Raw genomic sequence first — 20,731 nt, 5'->3', positions numbered from 1 at the left:
ATACAGACATTTGTAACATTTGGGATGGAGAGAATATGTACAGCAGTGGGGTGGTATATATAATAAAGAAACATTGCTGGTTTATGTACACGCACAGTAGGAAAATGTCATCTGCAGGACAGCATTTCAAGACTGCTGGAGCAGGGCTGGCAAGAAGCTTTTAAAATAAAGTTGCTAGCTTTGGAACGGCATTTTGCAGCATCTCACTGTCCCTTTCGGCGATCACCAAAACTTGTTGCCTTGATGAGTAAACAAAAAAGTAGCAGAACTCCACATTCAACATGTACATCGATATTTGAATTTGCGTGTAATATTGATGGCTTTTCTTCAGATTCAGTCCATCATCAAGAATGAGGTAGTTCACATGACTAGTTCGCGTTTTGTAACCTACAATAGGGAGGTCCTTTCTCGAGTAGGGACATTTAATTTCAAGCAACACCGGATCCTCACGAAACATGAAAATGCCGTCGGGGCTACTGTACAACCAGGGCTGGTCTAGGCAGACAACAAGGCCACAACATGTTCCGTGAACGCTCAATATTTCCTGGAAACATAGTCGCGCAGCTTCTTCCATTTTGCTGCCATACTGCACTGAAGGGGCAAGCAGAGGCTTAGACTTTTTCCTTAGTCTTTCTAATGTTGTAGCTGCATTTTGGGCTCTGCTCTTCAAAATGACGTGAGCCTGAGTGCTAGAAATTCTGCAAGCTCTTTCGCGGTGCCATTCCTCCGACAAGTGCTGCTGTGCAGTTTGGCAGCAAATTTCAATTAAATGTGACTTGTCTTTGGCTACATTTGCCGTGTAGTGCTTGATACTCAGATCAGAGCACGTGTGATGCATAACTTCGCAGTACTGCCTCTCCCTGCTGTAAATTACGTGCAACAAAGTTTCTATCTGACCATGCTGAACAGTGACACTGCATTCAACAGGTCGTCCAGCACACCGCACACTTGAAGATCAACTTCTTTTTTAGCTCCCGCTTGCAACAGGTCACGAATGGAGCACTTGATGTCTGGAAACTTCTCCAATACGTCCTCCTGGGAAGCCGGCTCATGTGACCGTTGAGTTGGAAATGTTTCACCACCTTATGTAATAGAGTTTATGTGAGATTGTCGCTGGTTCGAACATTCGAACACGTAAGCTTTGATATCGTTACAGCACCATCGATAACTGCAAGTATGTAGGGCTTAGATTTATCCGTCCGTCGCAAAAGTACGTCACTTGCCTGGGAAAAGCTCCTCGGTTGTCGCAGATTTTTTCAGGGCGTTTTTTTGCTGGCCTACCCCAACGCTGTGGCAAGCTGGTGCGAGTGGCGTCATCAGCTCCATTCATGCGGAAAACAACTGCAGCGTCCGTCAATCCCCGCCTTGCAGGCGCATCGGGCTTCCTTGATTTGGCGAGATTCCGACAGCTTTTACGGAATTGACAATGTTAAACTTCATGTGGCAATCTATTATCCGACGAAAAAAAGTTATTTTCACGTCCTTACTTCTATCAGGATGTCGTAGGAGCAGTTGAGCTTTGTTTCTGCCGTACATCTTGCAATTATGTCTGAGGAACTCCCCCACAGTCTCTCCTCAACGCTATATAGGTCGCCTACATGTCGTGCATCTGCCAAAGTGCTTCCTTTCTTAATGGTACTGTTCCTAAAAAATCCATTGCAATCAACTTCCCCGCGCGCAAAACGACAACATCCATCCTCCATAAGCAACGGGGTGCGAGCGTCTGCTATGCATCTATCAAGATTTGCAGCGACTGGCCGATAGGGGACAAAAACAGTGGCGCCGCCTGGTTAGTCCCGGAGGTCTATTGGCGGCGAGCGCGACCTACAGGGGGCGCTATAAAAGTCACGTGATCCGCCGGTAGTGTGGAAACAACGGGATGCGTGTCCGCGGTAGTGACCGCGTTTGGTCGTGTTTATACGGTATTGCGCTGTTTTTAATTGCAGATCGTCATGAGCTGCACTTGGAATGAACTTCCAGAACTAGCCGAAACATGAAAAGTTTACAATATTATGATTATCTTGATAATCAAGCAGCGAAACGGAAAGCAAGCGCCAGAAAAATTGGTGCACTATCAGGCATGTTCGGAGCATTTCGCCGAAACGTACTTCGGAATGAAGTAGAAGGGTAAGGTACTACTTGGTGGACAGAAAACTGCAACAATATGGTGCTCTTGGTTTCCCGTCCAGATCCGAAACGTTGTTTTCAGGAACGAAATATTGTGCCATCAAGAAATCTAGCCACGAATGCTCGACAAGCCTCCATCAAAAAGCCGGCCTGAGAAAATCGTCATTGCGCTGCACTGTCAGATATGTTTTTGGGCGATTTCGTTTATTGTGCTATCGATCTTCGTAGTGCTTTGCCGTTGTCGCAGGATACAGATTAGGTCTCACACCTGAAGAAAACTTGTATCACATCAGTCGCATATCTCCAGCTAGTTATGTAGGAATAAAGGTGTTACACTGCTGTATGGTTTCTACTGTAGAGTAGTTCATGGACTTGGACATCACACTGTACAATATAATAATAATAATAATATTATTGAAACAAACAAACACGAATACATACAAGTTGCTGCTGGCGTCCGGAACGAAACTACTACGCACACACAAGATAGCAACACATATGATCACTGATGATCGTTCAATGTATGCAATATGCAGCTCCTTGAGGACTGTCACTGTAGTGCTAAAGGGGGCGATCAAGCTTGCACCTCACACAATAGACGCTTTTCAGCACCGAGACTACGCATGCGCGGGGCGGCGACGCGGGCTGCGCGCGCTGCCATGTTTGTTGTGGTACAGACGAGATGAAATCGCGGGCATTGCCTGTGTTCCGCAGCCTAGCTACGCAGTTTCCTTGCGTTTATTTGTCTCAGATCTGTGTGCGCTTGCCTGCAAATGCATGTTAAACGTAGTCGTTGCAGTAATTTGCAAGGATGGCGGCAGTGAACTAGGGCTCTGCGGGAAATTTCCGGCGACCGACAGCTGTGTACGACGAGCCTACACCCTACACCTCCTTGGTACGTACCTCGGCTGTCACTCAAAGTCGTTACTAACAAAGGAAGCTTGGTATTCCCGTTCTGTACATTTGTTTGTCTTTTTGTTCGTCTTTTCTTTTTCGCACATAGTCCGAGCAGACATATAGCATGCATGAAAGGCTTACTTGACGTCTCTGCCGTGAATGAAATCCCACATATCTTTTTTCCCAGTTCGGCCTTTGGACTGTTTTAAACGATTTGTGGCATGAGAATCGTTGTGGCGATATTACAGATTCGCCGCAACTTCTTGTCTTCACTGCAATAATTAGAGAATGAACCGTATGCTGTTGCTAATGAATAACTGCCTTTTAACGTTCCAGAGGTCGTGAATGGCATTAAGCCAGGCAGATTCCAACGATGGGTGGACTAGAAGGACAGATACACTGTATCGCTTCTTCGGGAAGGAGCAAATCTATCGGTAATGACTAGATAGTGGGTTAGCAGAGGCATAGGCTTCACATTATATTCATTGTGATCCGTGAAAGTACAGGACAATACCGAAGCGGAAACACACAGTCACGGTACAACGACACTCTTAGAACTTTGTAGAGGGCGACTTTATGGTTTTGTTTACATTTGTATTCCTTATGAGGTAAAAGCATGATTGTGAGAGTGATGATGGTTTCAGACATAAAACAAAAAAATGTATGTGCCATTTCCTTGCTGCTTATTGCTATGTCAGTGGCGTAGCCAGGGGGGCGGTCTGGTGGTTCAACCCTCTCCTGAACCCATACCATTTGGGAAAGGGAGAAGAGAGAGAACCCTACACTGCAATATAAATCTCCCATGGGACCCCTACCAAAATACTTTTCTAGCTACACCACTGTTCTATGCAGATGTTCCTGTTCACTTGCACTTCACTATGCGCTTCCTGTTCGTTCACTAGGCATGTGGACAACTGTGGTGCCAGCAAGCACAGGGAGGGAGGTCTGCGACTATGGACATCAGGCCATCTACAAAAGCTGGAATTCTATGCGCGGGGGAGCCCTGATACGACAAAGGTCAGAGCTGAGGTTTTGGCATCAATGGCTACGAGGAAAAAATATGCTGCAGCTGCTGAACTCTCCAGGGAAAATGGAACAATACTACGGTGCAAATGCGAGTGCGGAGCTGGAAGCGGCAAAGTATGTAAGCACGTCGTTTGTGTGTTCTATGCCTTGAGCTACATCGCTACTCACGACCTAAAAGTTGTGCCCGAAGAAAAAGCTTGCACTGAAGGGGAACGGCAGTGGTACCACCCTCGTAAGCCACTCGAAGTGAAGAAAAATGTTGAGCAACTGGAGTTCGTGAAGGACACTTGTGCAAGAATTAGTGGTGCACGCGATACCATAAGGAAAATAAAAGCGTACGAGTCCCTTCCCGAAGAACGAAGGAACGTTGAGAGGCTTCGCCTTATCCACATTGTCGATCCGTTCAGAACTCACGGACTAGGGTTTTGGGCGGATATTTTGGAAAGCAATGACTTTACTCCAAACGAATTGCAGGCAGTGAACCCGGCAGACACACAGACCTGTGTTGAAAGCACTGTTCCCACCTTAATGGATATGATCTTCCAATCACCTGTATCAAGCACTGGGGATGTTTATGAGCAGCTCTGCCATCTTCATAGCTCTCAGACAGTGACAGACATTGAGAATGCAACGAAAAAGCAAAACAGTTCTTCTGAGTGGCACCAGCACAGAAAAGGAGTTATCACCGCATCAGTGTGCTATAGGGTGTACACTCGAGTACATACCATTCGGAACAAATACGGCCCACATAATGTGCTCCCACTTCTTAATCAAATCTGTGGTAAGGCCCAGGTTATAACACGGGCCATGCAAGATGGAATTGACATGGAACCAAAGGCCAAGGAAGTGTACTTGCAACTGCACAGGAAGCACACAGACCACCGTGAATGTACGATTGAGGAACTGGGGCTGGTTTTGCATGAATCCTATCCCTTTATTGGATGCAGTCCTGACGGGTTGTTGCAATGTAAATGTGAAACAAAACTTGTGGAAATCAAATGTCCTAAGAGTATGAAAGCATTTGTGGATTCCTATACCGTCAATGGTGAAAAAGTAAAGCGAACAAATGTGTACTTTGCGCAGGTTCAGATGCAGATGGGCGTATGTAAGGTGGATACATATGATTTGTTCGTCCATGACAGTGAAGGTGAAATTTTTGTTATCACGGTACCTTTCGACCGGACATTTTATGACGACCTGGTGGAAAGATGTGTCTTCTTCTTCAAGGAGTATATCCTCCCATATTTGCTTAGTGAGAAAACTGTAACGGTGTGAAAAGTGCAATATTTTCTGTTTAAGTTCAGTGGGCACCCTGGAAATGGCGCGTGCTTAATATATGTACGACCCACAGCCGAGCTCACAGCCTAGGCAGTATAAGCTAGTCTTAGCACTCTAATTCTGTAGAGAGAAGACCAATATCGGGTGAGCAAGTGATAGGAATTATCACCCGTATTATAGCGTACAAGTTGCTGTGGCATATTGCATTTTACTTGGAATAATTCAGATGTTCTCGTGTGCACCCTTTGTTACAAATGTAAGCTGTGATATCAAACAAACATTCAGATAGTTGCACATAGTCAGGTAGTTTATTTCAGGAAATTAAAAAGAATGAATATGATTTCTATACGCCTCAAGTGCATCTCTTCTGACTGTACAGTACACTTGATCGCGCCACGCCGAGAAGTAGAAGTCACACCAGGGGGCGGTGCCCATGACAATGCTGGCTCATAGAGTGCTATATCACAAGCAGCACAATGTACTGAAAGTCGAGTGCAATAGGGGTGGACGGTATGTGTCTTATCAATGTTCTTTAGTTTCACGAGTCTGTTCAAGGCCTTCCACCTACCCGTCCACCCGTGTTGCACTCGACTTTCAGTACATTTTGCCGCTTGGGATCCCACTCATTTACAACGTGGAGGGGGTTGACTCGGAGTCTGAAGTTTCTAGTAGAGGCTTGTCAACCCAATTTGACAGCAACGCACATATTAGCCAGATAGAGTTCATGTCGGTGCTCATTGAATTTGGCAGGATCTGCGTCAAAATCTTGTAGGTCTTGATCCTTCTTATTACACGTTCTATGTGTATGCGCACACTAGCTATCTTTCGAGTTTCCTTCACCTCCTCTTCTGAGAGCTGCGTCCTACCATTCATGAAAGGGGGAATGTTTAGGTGAATGTTCCGGGCATCGCAGGCGTCTTTGATCAGGAATCCTCGGTCGGCTAGTATTGCTCGACCCCTCTCAAACTTGTCGAGCACTCCAGATTCCAGTGTCAGTTCCTTGTCGGACAGCCGGCCCGGTGCCAGGTTCGAAGCAAATGTCACAAAGCCATTCGGTGCACAGACCACCAGTCCTTTAAGTGTATTATGTTTCTTATAGGTAGAGTAGGTCTCACTCTGCACTCGGAAGGATGACGGGGTTTCAATAAAAATTTCGGTGCAATCAAGTATCCCATCGACAGTCTCGTACCCCTTCTCCTCGAAGCATTCAGGGCGGTACTTGTCACACAGATGCGAGGGAGGCCATGTGGGGACCTGTGTAAGCCTGTTTCGGAGGAAATTTATCCACGTTATCCATATTCTAGACAGAGTGCTGTTTGATATTCCAAACCGGAATGCAAGGTCAACACGATCCAGACCTAGCCGTAGACGAACAAGCACTAGAATCAGCTGGTCTTTCAATGGCACAAAAAACTTGCGCTGCTCAGCGCCTTCAACACGTTTCATGTGCCAAAATTGAAGTTGACTCAAGTCAGGCTTCAGAAAGTCGTAGAATACTTGGAGCAAATTAGAGTTTGCAAAACCTGTATAGTATTTGAGCTTTTCCTCATCCTTTTGTAGGCAGTCATACGTGAGGTCACATCGAGTGTTCCTTACTTTCAAGGATGCTTCTCTCGCCTTTTGAGAGGCTACCCGTACTTCAGATACCAGGCTTTTGCACTGAAGTGAGAGGCTTTCAATTTTGTCTTCAGACACAGAAAGTTTTTTCTGCAAGTCTTCGATCAGTTCGTCCTTTTGTTTCACAAGTGCTTCAAAAGCTGCTATCCTTTTGCTCAGTGTAGCTGTCTCCTCATACGGTGCTGCATAGGAATGGTCACTGGTATCATGTTGTAGCTCTGGTGTAGCTGTGGTTGAGGATGTCCCTTCTACTTCATCCTGGTACTCATGCTGAGCAACATCATCTGCAGGCCAGGGGCAAGACGTTTCACATGAGCTCCCCGTTTCAGGAACCTCGGCTTCTGATGGGGTATGGCAAGTACTTGCAAGTGAAGGCGGCCCATCCAATCTGCGTGTCCTTCTCGGTTTGGGCTGTGGCCGGTGTTGGAAGACTGTTGGAACGTTGTCCATGTATGTCTTCGTGCCATTTTTGAAGTGCCTTCCGCACACTCGGTGTTGCTCTGTGGGCTCAAATGTCGAAAACCTGTTGGTATAAAACACGTCCATTCAAACAATGAAATTTCAGTGTTGAATGCTTAAGTTTGCGAACTGGACCCTTCCACTAAATCCGTATAGCAGGTGAGTCAGAAACATAGAACCACATAGTCTCAAGGATGCCTCATAGCAATCCAAACTTTACTTTCGCCCAATCCAAGCTTTACTGTACTTCGATTAAACCCATCGTAGAACGTGAAAAAACGATGTGCAAGTTTCCGGCGATAACGATTCACAAGTAAAGAGAAAACGGTTGAGAGCATTAAACAGTTTAATACGAAAGTCTTGTTTTTCGTATTAAACTGTTTAATGCTCTCAACCGTTCTCTTTACTTGATTAAACCCTTTAACTGGAGTCGAGCAGCCCGTTCTTAATCATGGACGCTCGAGTGACGCTCATCAGCACGTAAAATCAACAGGTATGCTGATCTTTTCGTTAGTTAAACTTATGCACGGACCACAAAGACACTTACCTTCCTCGCTTCCCTGCCCTGTTGATCTTCACCACCCACAGCTTCCTCAGGCGCTTGTTCAACGGAAACTTGTGGAAGCTCAGGCCTTTATTCTTCGTGGTATTGTTGTAGCATCCTGGCACACAACAAGTGTACCCTCCCATCTCATGTATCAGTTTCCGGGCACAAATAACTAAAAGTCAAAGTTACCGCCACGTACACCTACAATGGTCGGTCGGCCGGAGAATCCCATAGCTCCCATGGATCCCTGCGCGCGCCCTCTCGGTTGCAGTCAGAACTAAATAGTGAGAAGCGGATTGCAGACCTGTCGTTATTTGTTTAAATGAAAAATGATGAAAACTCTTAACACCTATTATTACCATTTGAAAGTTTATCTGTATTGAATAACTCTGTACTAGCTGCTAATGTCCACGATCCTCAAATGTATTGGTACACGTTGCACTCATTCTATGACGCCCCGCTTTTTATTTTTCAATTCAGTTCAAATTTTACGGTTCCCATGAGCAACCGGATTGGTCTGAGTAATTCTGCACTACACCAAATAATTGTAATCAAACATAATACACTGACGGTAACCAAGCACGACAAACAAATAATTGTGACACGGCGCTCAAGGCCGATAAGAAGGCTGTTTTTACACACAAAAATATCCGCATCTGTAAGCTGGTGTGGGCATCGATAGGGAAACTGGAAAGCAAAGTCCGTCCGTAACAGCACTTCATCACACGCGCACCTTTCTAGCGCGCATAAATTTAAACAGGAACATACTCATTACGAATTTAATGTTCATTTGACTCTGTCTAGCCACGCTTCAGGACAGGCAACATTCATGGGGCTGTCCCTCCGCTGAACACCATTATCAAACTCAACTAAACGTGCGTTGGCAAGCTGGCGAACAGCGTTGCATCCACACTACGCAGTTCGCTCCGCCGCCGCTGGAGGGGCGCCGCCGTTCGCGCTCGTCCCCAATCACTGCCAAAAAAAAAAAAAAAAAAAAAAAAAAAAAAAAAACTGAATGAACGCAATAGCTGCGAGGAGCAAATACCTCGCACAGTTTTGTTTTGTCCAGTTTCAGTTCAGTTCTGTTCTGTTTGGATTTGTTTGGCAACACGGCTCAATCCGCCGTGTAAATCTTAGTTCCGACCTCTCACATCGTGCATTAAGGCTATGGTTTCACGGTAGCCATCTTGAATTTATTTACGGGCTTCCTACGGCGGGGCGCCACCGTCGCTGTTTCCGTGGATGACCCCGTTAGGGAGAAACAGTTACGCGTGGGCGACTGGACCCTTTGACCTTGGGTCTCTCCTCTATACCATGGTACCCGATGAAAGATGAAAGTCACTGAAAAGGTTAGCTAGCTGTAGGGATCGAACCCACATCTTCTGGATTACCGGTGTTTATGCATGTGTAGAAGGGACGATTGTCTCGTAAAAGTCGTGCAAGACGGCGAGTTGATTTTCGTGCTTTCGTGTTTTGAGTAGCACGGGGGTAGCTGCCGCGCGCGTAGCGTGTGACGAAGACTGTGCAAAATATAATATATTTGAGATATATAAAAATATATATCTCAAATGCAAAATGGTCAAACAACCGTCATAAAAAATGGACCCAAATACTAAATAATTGCAGTCAGCTGTGAAGAGTCTGTCCACGTGCCGATCGGTTGCAGTTTTATCTTAATACAGCTTACAGAAACAGAATTTCTTGAAATGAATTATGAAATTACCACTTCTGTTGAAACTAGAAGTTCAACTCACAGTGCGCACACAAAATGATAAGAATCAAAGGAATGGCATAACCGAAGTAAAATAGGGAAGTAGGCGATTATACGTTATGTAACCTGTCCGTATTCCGCATAGTAGCGGTCGTGACAAAGTGCCATCAAAGGTGAAGATAACTTTTTTTTTTTTTCTATTTGGCTGCGATTCGTGTTATCGCTTTGTGAGATGACGAGAGGTGTGATCTTTCGCCACGAAATGTCGTCAATTTCACTAGTTTATTTCAGTCGTCTCCATCGCATTACGCGGCGCTGATTGCCACAGTTTGTTGTGAGGCGATCGTTGTACTTGCGAGTAAACGGAGGATCCGTCTACAGACTTCAGAGTTCAATTCAAGAAATTGCATTTGCATTGCAAGATAGTTATCGTGCGACAAAAATTCCTCGTAGCAAAATGGATGCGACAGCACTCCTTCCCCTTGCCTACATAATAAACATTTACCGTGGTGCCCTCTCCTTCCATGCTCCGGTTCTTCCTTCAGTTCCCCCACATGTAGAAAACAAAGAAACTAGTTCGAAAGAAACAGGAACGAGACAAAGACGCGCGTGCTCTGGGGAAGGGGATTGGCTTATATTCTTTTCTGTCTGGGCAATAGTGTTCACGCCTAGCACTGACAATTATTTTGTAACAGCCTGCTTTCCGCCCCTAACAGGCTTCGCTGTCATAGAAGTTGTCAGTGGCACTGGGAGACCAAAGTTGATTCGTCATGCTCAGCGAAGGGCGCAATTGTTATGATTAGAGCTTATTGTGATAATTGCAGTTTCATTGTGATAAGTATTATAATAATAACGAATACAGTTCTATATGCCATTTGACAGCAGGGCTGCTTGTCCGTCGCGTAGCGACAAGATTGCAACGAAACAGCTGTTGTACGAAATGCCATTTGGCCAATTCGAGTGCCGTTTTGGAAGCGATTTTGTCAAACGCGTCCTCTCAGGATGCAACAGGGGAACAAGGTACGGGGTTCAAATCCCGTGATCTTATTTTCACATATACATATTACAAAATCAGCTTAGGGCATCTTTATTATTATTGTTATATCAAATACCAAATCTTGCGCAATCCCGGTAGAAAGGCATAGCATAAGCCGTCATGAATATGCTTTTGGTACCATGATGCAAGGGGTTTAGTACGTTTTAAAGGACTCTGCGGCTGCCTTTTCCGAATTTTGTTGTCGCTTCTGTTGCAATCCCAGTAGAAGAGCACCATAAGCCGTTGATAATATCAGTTTGGAACCATGATTAAAGAGGTTTCGGCCGTCTAAAGGGCTCTGCTGCGGTCTTTTACGGATTTTGCGGTCGCCTCCGTTACAATCCCAGTGGGAAGGGCAATAGCATAAGCCGTCTCGAATATGCCTCTGGCACCATGATACAAAGGGGGCCGTATTCCCAAACCACCCGCAACTTTGCCCTCAGGGCGCCCTTAGCCCAGGGTCCCTTGAGGGCGAACATCCCCTGAGGGTAGCATGCGTTTCTCAAACGTAAACGTGCACGCCCTCAGCGAAGGGCTGGCCGTCGGGAGGCTCGAAGGGGATTCGGCCCGATTCCTCGTAGAACGAAGCAGAAGCGCATGCGCAGGACCGCGCTTCATTTCCGCTTCCGATGGCTGTCGTCTGCTACTTTGGTATCTCTCCTGTTCTGTTCGCGTTCGACTTGCAAACTTCATGTATGGTGGGCTACTTCGTGTCAGTATTCAGATGTTGTACAACTGTTGGATATTGCGGATATGATATGTACACATCTCACCATCGTCTCCTTATGTGTGTGTGTGTGTGTGTTGTATTAAACGGCCAGATTGTAACGATCACTGAATGGCCGGACAAGGGAAGCCAGGATTGTCCGTGCCCCTCCTGATGTTCAGTATAGTCTGTAGTGTTGTGTTCATGCACACGCAACTTATCTTTCTTTCAATTCATATTCGTCGTACCGCACAAGGTAGTTTTCCCAGTCACGAATTCGTCGAACCGTCACTACTGCAATACCACCGTGAGGGTATAACGCTCGAATCGCACGACGCGATCCACAAATGCACATGTCATCCATGTTTGTTTCGAGGCGAGCGTCCCTCAGGGAGCGTACAGTGAGCTCGCGAGCTCACTTGGCTGGCGCGTGCCCTTGGGGCGCCCCTTGCAGATATGGGCGCTTTGGGAAACAAAATTCGTCTCCCTCAGGGCTAGAGGTTACATAGGGAGCCCTTAGGGTTGGTTGGGAATACGGGGGCGGTTTCGCCCATTTTAAAGGGCTCTGCCGCCGCCTTTTCCAAATTTTGCGGTCACCACTGTTAAAATCCCAGTACAAGGGCCTAGTAGGGTAAAGCGGGTAGAGATGCCGCGTGGGTAGAGACGCCCTTTTCCCTCTAATTTCAAAACTTCTGCATAGATGGCGCTACGACCTCAGGAGAGTGATCCTCGCTGGTGCGTCCACATTTTGTTGTGAAAGGTTTGGTGCCAGTCTTGGATTTCTGCACGCACGAGCGTCGGAAAGTTTCTGAATCTTCCCGAAGACGCTCAATATTTTTTCAGGTACTGACTTCTCGTCGACCTAGTGCAACTAAACAATGCTTGTTTTGATAGAAATTTGTTCTCTGAGGTACTGAGGATACAGATTAATAGCGATAGATCTTTGAAAGAAAAATAGTAATTGTAGAGGGGAGGACGCATGCGGCATCTCTACCGCGCAAACGGGAGAGATGGCCCCTTTTTTTGGAGGGAGAGATGCCCTGCGCCTAAAATGGGGCTAACAGAGCCACAAACGTTCCGTTGAGTAGCTGTTTCTTCTCCTGTGACAGGGAATGGGTTCGAAGTACAAGAGGAAGGATTCAGGCCGACTTCGGGGGACCTGGGACGAGGCGTCTCTTAGAGACGCCATACAAGACGTTAAAAACGGGAACTCTCCATCCGTGCAGCTGCTGCAAATTACGGCATTCCGGAGAGGACTCTACGGCGAAGAATAAAGAGCGGTAACCTAAAGAAAGGAGCTCTAGGACCTCACGGGGTTCTGGGGCAGGAAAATGAAGGGAGACTGGTGGCACACATAAGATGCTTACAGTCGGGTGGCTTTCCTCCGTGTGCACGTCTCGTGCGCTCGCAGGCATTCTGGTTCGCCGAGAAGATGGGAATCAAGAACAGCTTTAACAAGAGCAAGCGTGAAGCAGGGAAGGATTGGTTCCAATCGTTTTTGAGAAGGCATCCAGATCTTTCAATACGGAAGTCGGAAGGACTATCTTTAGCGCGTGCAGAAGGGATGAATAGAATTGAAGTGAAGGCTTTCTTCGACCTCTTGTTGAGAGTACTGGATGACAACAAGCTCCATGGCTGCCCAGATCGCATATGGAACATGGATGAGTCTGGGATCCAGCTAATTAATAAGCCCAATAAGGTTGTAGCATCCAAAGGCTCGAAAGTTGTGCACACAGTTACGCCCTGCGAAAGAGGGAAGAACATCACTGTGGTAGCGTGCGCCAACGCGGAAGGACATTTTCTGCCGCCGGCATGCGTTCTGAAGGGAGTCAATAGGAGACCACGTTTGGAAGAAGACTTGCCTCCTGGATCAAAGGTGTACTTGAACCGGAAGTCGTCGTTCATTACCAGTGATATTTTCAACGACTGGGTTAAAACTCTATTCTTACCGCGCAAGCCACAAGGAAAGGTGCTGCTGATACTGGACGGCCATTCATCCCACATGAGTGACGTGGAGATGCTCCAGTTCCTGGACAACAATGATATAATTCTTTTGTGCTTGCCCAGCCACACTACCCAGGCACTACAGCCCCTTGATAGGTGCTTCTTCAAACCTCTGAAGACGGCGTTTCAAGCAGTTGCCGATGCGTGGATGCACAGCAATCCTTCAAGAAAGATTACCCGAGATCATTTCGGCAGGCTCTTGTCCATGAAGAAGGGCTCTTGTCACACGGCTTGTCACACGGCTTGTCACAAGGCTTGTCACAAGGCTCTTGTCACACGCCTGGGGTCGCGCTGCCACACCAGCGATCGGCGTGTCATGTTTCAGAGCGACGTGAATACATCGTTTTAAAACTGAAGCAGTTCCTGATTACTTTTTTCAAGTTGCTGACAGCATGCAGTGTGATAGTCACGAACCCATCGCCGAGAAACCTCCGGCAAGCCAAGCAGTTGGTAGCACCGGTCTCCCACAGTCATCGTCTGGGTCCCGTGAAATGATGCTGCCGGACTCACCGTCAAAGCATCTGCATAGTCATTCTCCTGTGCCATCACTAGTAGCCAGGCAGGCGCGAAGGAAGAAGCAGGCCGCGCAGCTGCGTACGTGGAGAGCGTGAAAGCGAGACGTAAAAAAATGAATAAAGCACCCGAAGGGGAAAAGGAACGATGTCAGAAGGTCAGAAGGTGCTTCCCACGAAACAGACACGAAAGACCAGCCCGAAGAAGAAAACATTACCGAGAAAGGTAAAGTCGACGACGATGGATCCCTCGGCGGACGACAGCAATAAATGCCTCGAGTGCTGGGAGAACTACTTTCTTACAACATCAAAATCGGACTGGATAAAGTGCACATAGTGTCAGGGACGAGGACTGTACATTGTACGGGAAGCTATGCAATGAGTGTGGGAGGCAAGCACGACGGGAAAAGCAGTGAAAAAGAAGGTATTTTGTACGCGGCCATCTCTCCCTGCCAGCTCGGTAGAGATGGCGCATCACGGGTGGTCGTTTTATAAAATTTATCTGGTTCAGTTTCTGATCCACAATTTCGATTCATATTTGGCACAGTTATAGCGGAGGGATCCTGGGTTATGACTATGTGTTCATTTTGCGTGTGTTGCAATGCGGCGTTGCTTTACTAAGCGAAATGTCAAAGTGTGCGGCGTCTCTACCGGCTTTACCATATAAGTCGTTGATAACGGCTTCGCTATGCAGAATACACCAGTGACTCTTTGTGGTGTATTCCATGGATGCCCCAGCCATCATCGGGGTTGCAGAAAAGTTACTTTTTACTTTTCTCAAATAAGTTGGCAAGTGATGCAATGTTTCAGAAGGAGACTGTAGGTCATTTTTTGCAGGTAGACGTGTAAGCGAATCATGGACTTCTCTATGCGTGCTGCACTTCGATAAAAATTGGTTGATTACCATGAACAGTGAGATTCAAACGGCTTCGTAACGGGTATGTATTTTCATCTATGATGTCTTTTCCTGAGACTTTAGCACCAGTGCTCGTAGGTGTCTGCTGCCGTGTAAATGTTCGGACTGCCGGCGATTTGCCGTGCAAGTTCACTTTTGTGCCCCGTATCTTGGCAAGTTTTTTTCCTTGCCATATCGTCGCGGCTTTCTCATGCTGAATTCAAACGGCAGGTATCAGCGTTTAGTCCGTTGCGCAACTCGTATCAGCACCGACCCAAGCAGCACAATGTACTGAAAGTCGAGTGCAATAGGCGTGGACGGGTAGGTGGAAGATCTTGAACAGACTCTTGAAACTAAGTAACATTGATAAGACACATACCGTCCACCCCTATTGCACTAGACTTTCAGTACATTGTGCTGCTTGGAGAAGAGCAACGACAATTTCTTCTTTGTGATTGTTGTTGCGGCTGGCACTATCATCAATGCGCAAAGCCAAGATGCGGTACCCGGCGTGATAAGATGTCTGAGTGATTTCGAGTGGAGCGAACCATAGGGGGGCAGATCTTTATGGATACATATCTATGGGTATATGCATTGGTGGGCAAGCTGTATCAGGAAGTCTAATGAATTACAGGGGTGTGGTTGGAAAAATTCAGGGGGGTGGGGGTAATGAAACCCCTGGAATGGACCGCAATTATAGTAAACTACCTTAGCGTACACAGCTGAGCGGATTAGTTATTAGGCAATCGCATATACAATTCGTCAATGAAAAACTTCACTTGGCACACCAACAGAAATAAATGAGCTTGTTTTCCAAATGAGACCCTGAAAATTTGAAAGGCGTTTCAAGTTCTTCGTACATAGTTTTTCACGAACGATTATACCAACGTTCAGGAGCACTGAAATTGTCGGTTTACACACTGTATTGTTGATTTTGCTTGCATTTTCAATGTGAAAAAGAAAAAAAAATCAGGGAGAAGAGAAATAATTTAAAATCTTCACACAATGACCCTCGTACATAACTACTCCATCTCTATTTTTTTTTTCCTTTTTTTTTCTCTGCGCCTCTCTGTGTTCAGTATAGTTTTTCGCGCATGATATCCGGGGAGGCTGCTGCTATGCTGCGAGCCGATAAACTTAACGTAATATAGTTAAAGCTCAGCTACGCCGATTTTCGAGTGTTACGGAATGGAATGGTACTCACACGATGTGTTCATAAGGGAACAGTGATTATGTATGCAAAATAGTTATCCCAAACTCCTCGTGGTTTTCCGAAAAAGTGAATTTTTAGTTTCACTGACATCCCGTCTTGTGGCCCGCAAACCCTGTGTCGACGACACATTCGTGGTCTGCCCGCGCTCCGGCTTGGCATGACTTTTGGCTTGGTTTCTTCCGCCAAGCCGGCCAGTTTCTCCTGCCGAACCGTATGCTGCGCAGATTCACATTGGGGAAGTGATAAACAGTTCGCTATTAGGGAGCCAATATATTTCTGGACTTCACTAAACCCACGAGGAACGTGAGTTTTGCTTCCTTCGACTGCAAAGCATTTGCTAGGCCAGTACAGACTTCCTGTTGTCAACGATAAAGGTGGAAGTCCAGCCTCAGAACATCAGTTCTCTCCTGGTGTCATTCGTGTTTTGTGCTGCGTGCCGAGAATGCGTGAGCGTTTTGCTCCCGTCTGCAAGAACACTTCAGCATGCAGTTCCAATGTTTCAAACCACAATTTTCCGAAAGGTGAAAGAGAAATCTATTGACTGCAACAATCGGTTACAACTCCGACTGGGTGCCACCTTCGAAAGCAGTCATTTGATCTGTTCATCTGGCTCATACGAATGTTACGGAAGCAATGCGCAACTTGTTTCACAAGAAGCTGAAGGTCTCGTCCGGGATGCTGTGCCAACCTTATCTGCAGCAGGAGATTGCAGGGGCAGGACTAGGCAGCAGAGAAAGGCAAGACGAGTAATGTTAGACAAGTCAGTCATGCGGTGTAAATTGCATCGCGTAGAAGAGAAAAATACGCTATCTGTCAGTTACTGCTTCATCCTTTAGAGATTACGCCCCAGCGGGTGTATTCTCAGTACAGATTTGGAATTGCCTTATTTGTTAAATGATTTCGCAGCCATTCTGGCACCACCGAAAAGCTTGCACTCCACGTCTCAGCTATCACCGTCTGGGTTTCAAGCTGAAGGCTTTCACCAGTGCCAACCAGACGCCCCTTGAAAGTTCATATGTTTTTGTTGACGGAACAGTGACACCTGGAACTGCGACATTTCATTTTCTGATTAATCAAGTGCATTCCATCACTTGTGCTCAACTTCTTGTGTTCGTATACCCTTGCTGTTGCTCGCTAGCTTAGAGCAACCATGCCTGAGGTGCCAGTGCTTTCAGAGTACATTTAAGCAGTATCATCGTATCATATGCACGGCAGCACATCTTGTGTATTTTGAGTAAAGTATAAATTCAATGTTGGGTCAGCTGTTGTATTTTGGTCACCAATAAGGTGTTCTTCCAGAGCGCTCAAGGGCAGTTCAAGCAGTTTCATGTGTGCAACAGCACATACTTTTTCTCAGTTTTGACTAAGGTAAATCGAAATCTTCCAGTTGATGTCTTTCGGTCATAAATTATGTTTTTCGAGACATTCAAACAGCATCATATGTGCAACAGTACATACTTTTTCTCAGGTGAAGTAAGGTAAATCTGTCCGCCGTGGTGTTCTGGCAGTGCAGCAGGAGCTTGTGTTGCATTCAAGTGGTATCATGTATACAAAAACTTTCCAGAGACATTCCTGCATAACATATCGGAGCATCATGTGTGCTATTGTTGGTATGATCTGCAGCAGTATATGGATAATGTTAATTATTCAATGACTTCAGCTAACATTTACATTCTTACTTCCAGGTAAGCCTGTCACAGATGCCCTACCCCTTGGTATGCATAGTTCAAGATTGTACCGAAACAATCCACATGGAGCATTACAACACACCACATACTGCATGTCTATGCTGCGTGTACAATGCATCAAACCTGTTTCTCAAGTACAGGCCAGCTGGTACGAAATTACAACATGAAACAACTGACACAGGGACCGTAAAGTCATGCCTTTTCCTCCGCGCCTCGGGTTTCATGTTATTATCCTCACATGCAGCTCAATTCGCCTGTGCTGTGCAGCATGAGCAAAAGCATATATTGTTTGTGGTGACATGACACGGAACGTAAATACAGTGAAACCTTCCTATGTTGGACACCCGCGGTGCAGCCGAAGCGTCTCCTACTTATAGAGGTCTCCGAGTTACAGAATATGACGGCAACAAAAACGGAAGAGATCACAGCTGTGAGAAATGTCCCCCTTCTTCAATTTAAGGTCCTTAGTGGTACCTGGTGGTGGTGCCTGGTAGTGGTACCTCTACCCACTCACTGATAATTATTACTGATTTTAGTATATTCAATTCCGTTCAGATTCTACTCAATGGCATTACCTCTGGAGCCTTTTGAGCAGCAAGGACTTGTCTCTGAAGCGTCAGCCTACTTCTCATAGCTTTGGTGCAGTGCTCGTTCAAAGGCTCTAGACAAACTGAAGACAAGTGCTCACATAAAGAATTACAATGTAGACTGACGGCACTTGTTTTTGGACTCTAAAAACTAAAGCAACAAAATGCTGAGACCAGTATAAGGGAAAAAAGGGGCAAAAGTCAAGGCCACTGGCTCATTCTGGGTCTTTTTGGTGCAAAGATGGGCCGATATTGAGATAATTTGGCCAGGGTTTTGTCCGACTTTGTAGGGAAAACCCTATCTTACTTCCAAGATAGGGAGGTGTCCGACATAGAGAATTTCGTCCCCATGTAGTTTCAATGGGAGCCTGCCCGTGCAATGAAATCATGGGGAGTTGTCCGAGGTTGGGAGGTGTCCGACTTTGAAGGTTTTACTGTAGTATAGAGCATTCTACATCATGTAATCTAACAGTTGTTCACGTTTGGATATTTTAACCATGGAATTCACCCTGCATGCACCATACCATGTCCAAACACTAACGACTGCTAGAGAGCAGCATGTACTGTTTCCGTATAGCACTTATGGCTTGCGTCCTGTGATCGGAAACAGTGGTGTCTTTTTTCTGCTACAACCAGTAAACTACAGTAAAGTTTTAGAAATACTGTGTCATACCATAGAGCACTATGGGTAATGGCAGTTTGAAAAACTGGAGAAGACTGTCATTAGAACGGGGGACATGTTCTACGGTGAAATTTTTTACAGTGTGTGCTGCACCACGTAATGCACTGCAGGCCTACCACAGTATGGTAACGCTCTGAATACTGATTTGCTCAAAAAAGGAATCTGTGCGTTTCTTGTACTAACTTCCCCTTATGCAAAGTAGTAGAAAAATGTTTTCAGCCAATGGGAAGGGAGAGGACATCATTCTGGAGTCTCGTTGACCTACAATGTGTCGTGTGTGAAGGTCATTTTGAAGAGTATAGGTGGTACAAGACTGTGTTCCCACGTTCTTGGCAGTGTTGACTAATAACCATAATACAGTAGAGGGTACATTTGTTGCTTCATATATTTGTGTCATGGCAAAGTATGTAGAGATACATCTGTCTCAACATGCAGGTGACAAAACTGCTTTTTATGCATAAACTATGACAAATACATAGTTGTCTGTTCAGCACCACTAATCATGTGCCGGCCTCCATGACATGTCTGTGACATTCCAAAGTGATTAACATGTCCAATAGATGTGTGCAATGCTGAAGATGACTGTGTACCTTCTATGGATTCTTGATTCAAGAAAAGTACTGTGTGATTTGCTAACAGCACCTGGCTGTACCTTCACAATTCTACATAAAAATATGTAAAGTTTGCCGAAGGAAATATCATGAAGGTCCATAGCGAAAAACCCTGAGACGAGGGATAGGAAGGGACATACACAATGTCTTAACATAGCTTGTTTATGTCCCTTCTTGTATCTCCTCTTCAGGTCTCGCCATCATGGACACTATCACCAGCTAGCTTGCTGTTGAACCGTTCTTTAAACGATAAGGGTCACTTTCATGGACTGGATGGCAGCCAACATGCTGTCAATAAAAAGAATAATGGAAGGAGCTCAATATGATCATTAGGCTGTGCGTGGTCATTGCTTTCTGACAAATGGTGACTTAGAATTTCAGGACAGTGCCTGCAGTGGTAGTATTCTTGTGTTCTCACCCTTGACGCCCATTGTGTGTCATCGGTCACCTATAATCTGCTAATATGCACATAGCTAAAACAAAGTATATTTGTATTTCTTTGAATACAGTTGGTACAGCACATTGTTTTTTACATGTTCTTTGGAAAATATAAAAAACTTCTCTACTCTGCAAGTCTCCTGTCAGCTCTACAGAGCAGCTTCAAATTTCACTAGAAGCCACGTGTGAAACCTAGACCAAACTAGTGGTGAAGGTCCATATAGGTCATAGATGGATACTATTATTATTATTAGATCATAGGTCAGGCTTAGGTCCTGGTTGGTAGCAACGCATTTGAATTTTATTAAAAATTGGTGCAGGAGGTGACCAACATAACTAAATACACCAACTGACTCTCACAAATTTTGTGGTGTTATACTTCTGAAACAACATTAATACGCTGCAGTGGTCTTTTCACCTTTTAACATAGAAATATTAGGTCTTCGGCATCACCAGCCTTAGTTGCTGAGCATGCAGTTATTTACGTTGAGCACTGCAGTTTCATATTTGTTTCTCTGGACAAGCAAGCCCGCTTCCCCATTTTGATAAGAGTCTTTCAGCTTTGACAGGGCATTTGGGGACAAGGAAAACATTTGGACTATTGTGTATTTTGCTATAAGTGCACTGTACAAGGCAGAGGACAACATCAACCATTTCCACTAAGGTTATTAAATTTGTGATAAAATACATATACCTT

General features: G+C 45.6%; 3 protein-coding genes across 3 annotated transcripts; 2 read left to right on the top strand and 1 right to left on the bottom strand.

Moving 5' to 3' along the window:
• Positions 1-2,799: 2,799 nt before the first annotated feature.
• On the top strand, positions 2,800-5,615 carry LOC135395536 (uncharacterized). The gene is made up of 2 exons (XM_064626689.1): positions 2,800-3,022; positions 3,927-5,615. Exon 2 carries the CDS (start codon positions 4,066-4,068, stop codon positions 5,323-5,325), a length of 1,260 nt encoding a protein of 419 aa, XP_064482759.1. The 5' UTR covers positions 2,800-3,022; positions 3,927-4,065; the 3' UTR covers positions 5,326-5,615.
• Positions 5,616-5,955: 340 nt separating this feature from the next.
• LOC135395731 (uncharacterized) lies at positions 5,956-8,094 on the bottom strand. Its single transcript, XM_064626825.1, has 2 exons — positions 7,952-8,094; positions 5,956-7,468 (listed from the first exon to the last, which is right to left on the bottom strand). The coding sequence occupies exons 1-2, from the start codon at positions 8,092-8,094 to the stop codon at positions 5,956-5,958; spliced, it is 1,656 nt and encodes a 551-aa protein (XP_064482895.1).
• Positions 8,095-12,836: 4,742 nt separating this feature from the next.
• On the top strand, positions 12,837-13,757 carry LOC135395730 (tigger transposable element-derived protein 6-like). The gene has a single exon (XM_064626824.1). It carries the CDS (start codon positions 12,837-12,839, stop codon positions 13,755-13,757), a length of 921 nt encoding a protein of 306 aa, XP_064482894.1.
• The last annotated feature ends 6,974 nt before the right edge of the window (positions 13,758-20,731 follow it).

This window comes from Ornithodoros turicata, chromosome 5, assembly GCF_037126465.1.
Source record: "Ornithodoros turicata isolate Travis chromosome 5, ASM3712646v1, whole genome shotgun sequence".
Classification (NCBI taxonomy): Eukaryota; Metazoa; Arthropoda; class Arachnida; order Ixodida; family Argasidae; genus Ornithodoros; species Ornithodoros turicata.
The sequence above is the reverse complement of the archived record's forward strand: the minus strand, read 5'-3'. Positions and strand labels throughout refer to the sequence as shown.

Excerpts from the sequence above, each read along its gene's own strand:
- LOC135395731 (XM_064626825.1), bottom strand. The coding sequence starts at position 8,094 with ATGGGAGGGTACACTTGTTGTGTGCCAGGATGCTACAACAATACCACG. Across the intron at positions 7,469-7,951 it reads AGGGCAGGGAAGCGAGGAAG|GTTTTCGACATTTGAGCCCA; the intron begins GTAAGTGTCTTT and ends TTATACCAACAG.
- LOC135395730 (XM_064626824.1), top strand. The coding sequence starts at position 12,837 with ATGGGAATCAAGAACAGCTTTAACAAGAGCAAGCGTGAAGCAGGGAAG.
- LOC135395536 (XM_064626689.1), top strand. The coding sequence starts at position 4,066 with ATGGCTACGAGGAAAAAATATGCTGCAGCTGCTGAACTCTCCAGGGAA.